Source organism: Tupaia chinensis, unplaced genomic scaffold (genome assembly GCF_000334495.1).
Source record: "Tupaia chinensis unplaced genomic scaffold, TupChi_1.0 Scaffold150288_1, whole genome shotgun sequence".
Taxonomy (NCBI): domain Eukaryota; kingdom Metazoa; phylum Chordata; class Mammalia; order Scandentia; family Tupaiidae; genus Tupaia; species Tupaia belangeri.
Window position 1 is genome coordinate 765842 of NW_006210128.1, and position 10329 is coordinate 776170.

Sequence of the window (10329 nt, forward strand, 5' to 3'; positions counted from 1 at the left end):
GGTCTCCGTGTGTCACCACTGCGCCGTTTGTCCCGTCTCTCACTCCTTCCCTCAGGAAACCTGTTCGACTGTCCTGCAGGTCGGGACATGGGCAGATGCATTCTGCCCATCACCCACCCATCCAGGAGCAAAGGCTGCTGGCTTTAGCTCATCGGCAGGGACCACTACCCAGGCTGAAGTAGAGGAGGAGGGGCTGCTCCAATTTGCATGCTGTGCATTATGTGGTGCACAGACAGGACTACCACCTTATATCCTGCCTGTCCAACTCAACCTCCAGTCACAATGCAAGCAATGAGGTCTAGGTACTCCGTACCCAAACACTTGAAAACAGTAAGGCTTTGGAGTAATTCTCTCCCAACAACTTCCCTCCATCCCCCTACCCACAAGAGCAAGAGAAGAGAAACTGCCCTGTGAAACTTAAACCCCAAACTCCTACTATGATTCCACACTCCCAGCCACAGCGGAGGAGGGAAACTGGCAGAGAGCTAACTCACACCACAGGGAAGTTCAGGGGCTCACAACTATAGAAACATACTCCAAAGAATTAAGAAGAAATGAGTAGATCACCAGATGACAAAAATCAAAGCAATGCCCCCCTAAAACAGGAGAAACCTCCCCTCAAAGAAAAATAACTCCTCAACAACAACCAATAAAACACAAGAGATCACAGAAATATCAGAAAAGAATTCAGGATATTCATCATAGCACAACTCAGTAAGATGCAAGAGAAAACAGACAACGAATTCTCAGTAAGATGCAAGAGAAAACAGACAACCAATTCCAGGAGATGAGGAAATCCTTCCATGACTTGAAGAAGGAATATAAAGAGATAGACACCCTTAAAAAGAATTAGGCAGGACTTCTGGGGATAAGAATACAGTGAAGGAAATAAAAATATCCTTCAAAAGTATCAGCAGCTGATTAGGTCATGCAGAAGAAAGAATTTCTGTCCTTGAAGACAAAACCTCTGATTTACTCCAAGCAATTTAAAAGAATGGAAGAGGGATCAGCAGTTAGCATAACGGCTATGTTGCTGGACTTCCAATGTAGTCCAACCATGGTTCAAGTCCTGGACCCAGGACTTAAACTCAATGCCAGGCGAGTGTGTGTGTGTGCCTGAGTTCCTGAGAAGTGAATGGAGGAGAAGAGATTGTGGCATGGCTATCGCCCCAGGGAGTGATTTCTTACTTTCTGTCTGTCTCTCTCAAAAAAAAAAAAAAAAAAGGAATGGAAGAATAACCATTAAAAATCAAGAAAACGTATAGGAAACCCTAGACACCATTAAACAGCCAAATATCCACATGATAGATATTCCAGAAGGCAAAGAGATAAGTAAAGGCATAGAAATCTCCTTTATGATACACCCCTGGAAAGTATTAACAGTTGATGAGACCATGCAGAAGAAAGAATATATAATCTTGAAGACAAAACCTCCAATTTAGTCCAAACAACTGGAAAGAACAGAAGAATACCTAATAAAAATCAGAAAAACATACAGGAAATCCTATATACCATTAAATGGCTGAATATCCACATGATAAGTATTCCAGAAGGTAAAAAGACAGATAAAGACATAGAAAATCTCATTCATAATATATAAGCTGAAAACGTTCCAAATTTAGAGAAGATTAGAGACATCTAATCCAGGAAATACAAAAGATACCAAATAGTTAATAAGAAGATCCTCTCCAAGGCATGTCATAGCCAAATTGATAAAAATCAAAGACAATATTCTAATAATGGCAAGAGAGAAACACCAAGCTACCTACAAAGGTTACCCCACTGGGCTCAGCAGGTGGTGTGGTGGTTAAGGTGCTAGACTCACACATGGCCAGTCACAGTCCAGTTCAAGTTCTGGACCTGAAGGCTTGAAAATCATACCTGGCTCATGAGTGTGCGTGAGCAAAATACCAGAAGATGAATGAAGAAGGGACTGTGATGTGGAAGGTGATTTTTCACTTTCCCTCTCATTGTTACTCTCTATCTCTCTCCAGCAAGCACAAAAACCTAAAAATGAGGTTACCTCATTAGACTAACATCAGACCTCTCAACTGAAACAATGCAGGCAAAGAAAAAATGGGAAGACATACTCAAAACTCTGAAAGAAAAACAATTGCAGCTAAGAGTACTGTACCTGATAAGATTATCCTTCAAATGGGAAGGAGAAATAAAGTTGTTCCCAGATAAACAAATGCTGAAAAAATTCACCAAACTATACCAGCTTTAAAAGAAATACTCAAGCAAATACTATATGGGGAGAACTAAAGGGAGATAAATAGAAGAGAACACAAAACAATTAGAAAAAAATAAAAAGAGTGAAAGGACAAGGATAAGTGCACATCTATTGAGAACAACATTAAACGTCAAGATTAAATTCCCCAACTAAGGGGCCAGCAGGTGGAATGGTGGTTAAGGTACTGGATGCCACATGGCCAACTCTGTGGTTTGAGTACCTGAACGGGTGACTTGAAAAACACAATGGGTGTGTGTGCCCACAATTCTGAGAGGAGGATGGAGTGGGCAGTATTGTGGCAAGGTCAAGCCCTCTAGAGGGTGATTTCTCACTTTCCTCTCTCTCTGTCTTTATCTGTCTCTCTCTAGCATGCAAATACATCCTGTGGCCTAACAAAAAAAATCTTAAAAAAAAAAATCCTAACTAAAAAAAAAGGCTCAAAATTCAGATTCAACTATTTTACGCACAAGCAGGTTTAAGTAGAAATTCACCAATTATTTAATAGACAGTTGTCTCCACAGGTTTCATACTGCATTATACATCTATTTTTATAACTATAACCCACATAAAACTAGGTAACAGAGGAAAGTCCAAAATGTTACCAGTAGCTGAGTTTTCCCTGGAAATAAATTTAAACAGGCTAAAAATCAAGAACTTTGTAAAGCCTACAAATTACCAAATCACTGACCTTCCCAAGTCTTTTCTTTTAAATATCTCTTTCCAATTTTGTCTTGTTCTACTTTGCTGATGACTTATTTTTTTAAAAAAACATTCGCTTATTTAATTTTATCTATCATTGTTTTCATTTTTTAATTTGCTATAGGTCACTTGGACTCATCAGAGACACACACACACACACACACAGAGAGAGAGAGAGAGAGAGAGAAGAAAAATGAGAAAGCAAGCTACCAGGTCCAACACTTGGAGCGTAGTTGGCCACGTGGGAGTCTAGCACTTTAACACATCACACCACCTGCTGGCCCTGAGGACTGATCTCCCACAGTCCTCTACATATAAATTACAAAGTCTTCATTCATTGGCTATGTAAAGATTATCTTTGTTTTCAAAAATCTAACCTCATTAATTTATGAGACTTTTCATTTTCTGACACTATTAATCACTTTGTTTTTAGTGAGATCTGCATTTCACAGTTCTAAATAGACATTTAATATATATATTATTTCCAAAATAACTAATACACCAAATTTCTTTTTTTTTTTTTTTTGGAGAGATTTTCACTGTAGGGCGCGTGCGCTCGCCAGACAGACAGAGAGAGACATAGAGACAGAAAGCGAGAAATCACCCCCCAGGGGGGATGGTCACGCCGCAATCCCTTCTCCTCCATTCTCCTCTCGGGATCTTGGGCACACACGCACACGCGCCCGGCGTGAGTTTTAAGCCACCGGGTCCGGGACACGAACCGCGGTAGACTACGTGGGAATCCAGCGACACAGCCATTACGCTAACTGCTGGTTCCCAACACCAAATTTCTAATGTTTACAACATAATATAATTTTAAATGCTGAAAGTGGTGATTATGTTTATATCAATTTGCTTACTATACACTATATGCATACTTTTCAAAATTATACTGTACCCTACACAGATGTACAATGATTATATGTAAATCATAAATTACAATAATTTTTTTTTAAAGGATCAAGTCTAAACCTAAGAGCTAAAACTATAAAACTCTTAGAAGAAAACATAAGGGAGACAGGGAGGTGCCGTGGTTGTTAGGGGCACTGGACTTCCACATGGCCGACCATGGTTCAAGTCCCAGAACTGGCAGCTTGCTCTCGCTCTCTCTTTCTCTCTCTCTCTCTCTCTCTCCCTGTCCCTCTCTGGTCAAGTTAAAAAATAAATAAATTTAAATGAAATAATTCTTTAAAAAAAAAAAAAAGAAAACATAAGGAAAAAGCTTCATGACATTAAATTTGGCCATAATTTTCTGGATGTGACACTGAAAGTACAGGTAACAACAACAAAATAAACTGGACTTTATGAAATTTAAAAATATCAATGCATCAAAGGGCACAATGAACAGAGTAAAGAGGCAACCCTCAAAATGAGAAATATTTGCAAATCATATATTTCAGAGATTTGATATCCAGAATATGCAAAGAACTCCTGCAACTCAACAACAAAATAAACACCCCAGTTTAAAGATGGACAAAGGGGAGAACAGCAGGTGGCATGATGGTTAAGGATGCTGGACTCCCAGAGGGCCAACCACGGTTTGAGTCCTGGGCCTGGCAGCTTACTTTCTCACTCTCCCTCTCTCTCTCTCTTCTCTCACTCTGTTCCTCTCTGGTCAAATTAAAATAAATTAATAAATAAAGTTAAATAAAATAATTCTTAAAAAAAAAAAAGGAAGGCAAAGGATAGTTCTCCAAACAAGACACACAAATAGCCAACAAGCACATAAAAAAGTAATCATTATATAAGTCAAACCACACCATAAGGATAGCTACTATGAAAAGAAAAAAAAAAAAAAACATAAAACAAATGTAGAGAAGGAAATAGAGAAGTGTGAAACCTACACATTGTTGGTGGGAATGTAAAATGGTACAGACACTATGAAAGTAAAAATGCAATTACTATTTGATCCAGAATTCCATTTCTTAGTATATAACCAAAAGACCTTAATTCAGGATCTCAAAGAGATATTTGACTGATGAATTAAAGAAATGTATATAAAAAAAGATAGAATATTATTCAGCGTTTAAAAGGAAGAAAGTCAGAAGTCGTATCACCTGGCACACCACGGATGAACCTTGAGGACATGATGCTAAGTGAAACAAAGCAGTCAAAAATAGACAAATACTACATGATTCCACTTATATGAGGTACCTAGACTGGTCAAATTCATTTTGGAGGAAATGGGGACTTGTCTAACAGGTATAGAATTTCAGCTTCACAAGATGAAAAATGTCTGGAGAGGGACCAGCAGTTAGCATAATGGCTATGTCACTGGACTCCCACGTAGTCGACCGCGGTTCGCGTCCTGGACCCAGTGGCTTAAAACTCACGCCTGGCACGTGTGCGTGCGTGCCCAAGATCCCGAGAGGAGAATGGAGGAGAAGGGATTGCAGCATGGCCATCCCCCCTGGGGGGTGATTTCTCACTTTCTGTCTCTCTGTCTGTCTGTCTGTCTGGCGAGTGCACACACCCTATAGCAAAAACCTCTAAAAAAAAAAAATGTCTCAAGATTGGTTGTGCAACATGTGAATTTACTTAACACTACTGAACTATACACTTAAAAATGATTAATATGGTGTCTTAGTCTTAAGCATCAAAAGTCTTAACTCGTTCCAGCATCAACTCTAAATCTAGTCCCATCCAAAACCATCTAAATCAGAGATGGATGAGATTCAAGGTGTGAATCATCCTGAGGCAAGATTCCTCCCCAGCTACAATGGTGGGATAGACACAGAATAGACATTCTCATTTCTAAAGAGAGACATAAGAAAAAAAAAAAAAAAGGCTAACTAGTCCAAGCAAGCCCCACATTTAGCAAAGCCAATTCTATGAGATCTTTAAGCTCAGGAATAATCTCCTTTGTCTACATGTCCTGCCTTCCTAAATCCAAATGAGACAGCAGTTGGACCCATGGGGTAGTGGTCTTACCATAAGGAACCCCTGGGGCAGCATTCCTACCCCCAGCAGCTTTCCCGGGCAAGTCACACCCTGAAGGCGCCGAAGAGCCCTGCCCCTAGAGCCCCAGGCAGTCTCACCGCTAAGGCTCTGGATAGCCCCACTCTAAAGCCTATGGGAAGGGACCATCTAATCAGCTGAAACCCAGGCAGTGGCCCCATCCTTTAAAACCAAGAAGGAAGCCCTGAGCATCTCTGAATCACCTTTGCAGTCATTCTTCTCTCTTCTCAAAGACCAACTCTTGTTCACAGCTGAATAACTCTACTGTCTGGTCTTGTAGGATCTAAGAAGTCTGACAGTGTTCCTTCAGTCTCACTTTTTCTGTCCCCTTTAGTTCAAAGTAGTAGTGTCTCTGCCAATATAAACCCATTTCTTTCCTTGGCTTCTGTTGAGATAGCTGATTAGCTCATGAGTCATATCTAGGATCTAGCAAATTACCAAATGGTTGTTCAGCCACACCGTGCTTTCTTCAAAACACTTCTCATTTTCTGCAATATGGATAAGCTGTGAATTTTCCAAATCATCAGGTTCTGGTTCCTTTTTATTTTTATTTTATTAATAATTCCTTGTTTACTTAATCTCCTTTCACATCTTACTATATGCAATCAGGAAGAACCAAAATTGTCCTTCAAAACTTTGCTTAGAAATTTCCTGAGCTAAATAACTAATTTTAATTTCCACAAGTTCTACTTCTTTCTTTAAAGAGATTTTTGCCATAGGGCATGTACGCTTGCTGGAGAGAGAAAGAGAGAAAGACAGAGACAGAGAATGAGAAATCACCCCCTGGAAGGATGGCCACACCGCAATCCCTTCTCCTCCATTCTCCTCTTGGGATCTTGGGCATGCATGCACACGTGCCAGGCGTGATTTCAACCCACCAAGTCTGGGACTCAAACCATGGCTGGCCATGTACGAGTCCAGTGATGTAAGCATTACACCATCTGCTGGTCCCTACAAGTTCTACTTTCTACAAATCACAAGAACATAATCCAGCCAAGTTCTTTGCCATTTTTTAACATGTGTCACCTTTCCTCCAGTGTCCAAGAATGTGTTCTGCATTTCTACCCAAGACCTTACAAAAATCATCTTTAACATTTATTTTTCTTTCTAATCTGTTGTGGGGCACTGGGAAAGAGAGCTAGGGAAAGTGAAAAAGCAAACCCTAGGGAGGATGGCCATGTCACAGACCCTTCTCCTCCATTCTCCTCTCAGGATTCTGGGCACCCGCACACACATACCTGGTGTGTGTGTTTCAAACTGCCAGTCCTGGGACTCGAACTGCACAGATAGCCATGTAGAATCTAGCTGCCCCAACCTCCACACCACCAGTGGACCCATTAACATCCAAATTCCTTTTTTTTGAAAATAATTTGACAGAGGATATGTGCGTTCACTGGAGAGAGACAGAGAAAAGTGAGGACAAACCCTTGATGGGGATGATCACACCACAATTCCTTCTCCATCTTTCCAAATCCTTTGGGGATTGGGGACACACATGCACACACTCCCAGTATGTTTTTCAAGCCAGGAATCAAACCATGCAGTTGGCTCTGTGGGATCCAGCTACCTCAACCACTACATCATCGGCTGGCACGACATTCACATTTTTGACATGCACCTCCAAATAATTCTAGCCTCTACCCATTACCCAAAGATGTTTCTACAGTTTTAGGTATTTGTTACAGCAGCACCCTGCTTCTCAGTTCCAAAATCTGTCTTAGTCTGCTCCGGCTACCATAACAAAATAACAAAGACTGGGTGGTATAAACAGAAATTAATTTTTTATAGCTCTGGAGAGTGGGAAGTCCAAGGCCAAAGTCTTGGCCAATTTAATTCATGGTGAGAGTCTTTTTCTTAGCCTCTGGACAGGTGATTTCTGTGTCCTGACATAGCATTCCTTGGAGCATGTACACAGGGAGAGAGAGAGAGCTCTCCCCTTTCCTCTTCTTATACATTCACCAATTCTATCAAATTGGGACCCCCACCTTAAAATCTCACTTAACCTTTACTACCTTCCAAGAGCCCTACCTCCAAATAAGGTCACGTTGGGAGTTAAGGCTTGGAAATATGAATTTGAGAAAGACATACTTCTGCTAGTCCATAGAGGATGGTAAATTTCACATTGTGCATATTTTGCTACAATTTTTTTAAAGCAAGAATTAATACAGAATTATAAGGGGACACAAGCAATAGAGAAAATAAATGCTAAAAACATCAAATTGGTAAAACAAACTGGCATAGTCATACAATGACTATACAAAGAAACAAATTACGAAGCCATGAAAAGACAGAAGAACCTTACATGCATACTAGTGGGTCATCAGAAGTCATCACATATTTTTCTATGCAGAAATGCGTCACAACTTTTCCAACGACTCAATAGGTACTGTTAAGTTAAAGAAGTCAGTCTGAAGAGGTACATGCTATTTGATTCTAGTTATATGATATTTTAGAAAAGGCAAAACTACAGAGACAGTAAGAAGATCAATGTTTGCCCCCAGTCCTGGTGGCACAGCCAGCAAGGTGCCACTGTGCAATCCTGGAGCTCCCTGGGAGACCCGGCTTTAGATCCCGAGTAACTCGAACATGCCAGGCACATTTGTGCATGCCTGTGATCCTGGCTGGCTGACAGGGTCGAGGGCAGGAGGATCGTGGCACGGCAAGACTCTGACTCTCTTTCTCTCACAAAATAAACTTTTTTTTTTTTAAGAGGTTTTTGCCTCCGGGTGTGTGCACACTCTGAGGGGAGAGAGACAGACAGTGAGAGGGAAAGTGATAAATCATCCCCTCGGGGGGGGTGGCCACCTCACAATCCCATCTCCTCCATTCTCCTCCCAGGATCTTGGGTATGCATGCACACGTGCCCAGCATGATTTTCAAGCCACCAGGTCCAGAACTTGAACACGGTCGGCCATGTGGGCATCCAGCGATGCAACCGCTACAGCAGCTGCCAGCTCCCAAAAGAAAGAAACTTAACAAATAAATAAATAAATAAATCGGCGGTCACCAAGTGTGGGAGGTGGAAGGTAGGGGATAAAGGTGAACTAACAGGGAGGACAGGGGTTTTAGGGCGATGAAACCATGAAGTGTGATATTCTAACATCACGCCAAGGTCACAGAGACAGGCTGAGACTGAAACTCTGACTCCCAAGTCCACGCTCTTTCCTTCAATCTAACTTGCTTCTTTGAGTACTGAAAAACAAAGATCGTGAGAAGGACCACAGGGATGATGAAAATATAACCTTGGGGAGAAAAAGGAAACTCAGGGAGAAAAAATAAAACCTTAGTTTGTCAAACCAGGGAACATTGCTAGTTTATGCTCAGCTTAAGTTTGGTTAAGCAATGGCCTTCTTTTCTATCATAAAGAAGGAATACATACTTGCAAAATGGTTCAGGAATCTATCCTCTCTTCCAAAGATGTCTGATGGCTTTATGATAGTGGCTTCCGGAAATGCATCTCTCACTTCTTTCTCTCCAACAGCCTAAAAAAGCAACAAAAACAACTGTTCTAAATTCTGAGACTAGTCAACACAGCCTCCATTCTTCCCACTCTGAGGGCACTACATGTATATTACAGGTCATATTTTCTTCCAGGTAGAAGGAATATTATTATTCATAAGCTCGATTATGCAGAATTTAATTTTAAATTAACACATAAAAATGCCTACCCCTTACACTTTTTTTTTTACCCCTCCACTTTTATTCTAGGGAAGATGAAATGAAAAAAACTAGAGTAGAATTGTTCTAGCCCACATTGTTCCTTTTATTTACAGATCCTCTGGTTTCTGTCAATGATCTAGAAGCCCGTGGGAGAAAGGAGAACCCGGTGGCAGCACTCTGAAAGACGGAAGAGGCAGCAAGACTCCAGCTGAGTCCCAGGATCAGGTCACCACGCCTTCTAATCTTCACTGCTGTGACCTCTCACTTGGTCATCATCTACCGACATCCTAACCAAGCCTTAACGTCCAGTCTTCCTATCTACCTAGTCCACCCTGGTTGTGACACCAGTGCACACGTGGAATGCCTCTTCGATTCTTGAGCAGCTCAGCTCCAGTGACCTCTTCACTGCGCTCTGCCGCTCTCAGCTCAGCAGCACTGCAGACCACACTAATAACCAACAGTGCCTTTCCTCCGAAATAAGGCCCTCTGCTTCCAGATGGCCATCCCCTACACTCCAGCTAACTTGTCCATTGACCTGTGCCCAGGACACCTATCTCTCTACCTTCTCGGGCACTTGAGTCCACCGACTGCTCTCCCCATGGCAACCCCTCCTGCCTCTCAGCCTCTGCTCAGTACTCCAGATTAGAGCCCACCAGCCAATCTTTCCAATGGCTCTCTTAACAATATCGTAAACTACTTCGTCCATTTGTCCTTCACTCCACCTACCAGGCAAAATTCTAATTCTGGAAGAACCCTATTTTCCTCTTTTGAGCCATATA

The 10329-nt window shown here is 41.4% G+C and overlaps 1 protein-coding gene across 1 annotated transcript in view; it reads right to left on the reverse strand.

The window, feature by feature from the left end:
- The window catches only part of NDUFA9 (NADH:ubiquinone oxidoreductase subunit A9), a 44561-nt gene that overhangs the window by 13573 nt on the left and 20659 nt on the right, over positions 1 to 10329 (reverse strand). Inside the window, exon 6 of the mRNA XM_006172024.3 lies at positions 9270 to 9372. Within this exon, the coding sequence (XP_006172086.1) occupies positions 9270 to 9372 (103 nt within the window). The remainder of the gene's footprint in view (positions 1 to 9269; positions 9373 to 10329) is intronic.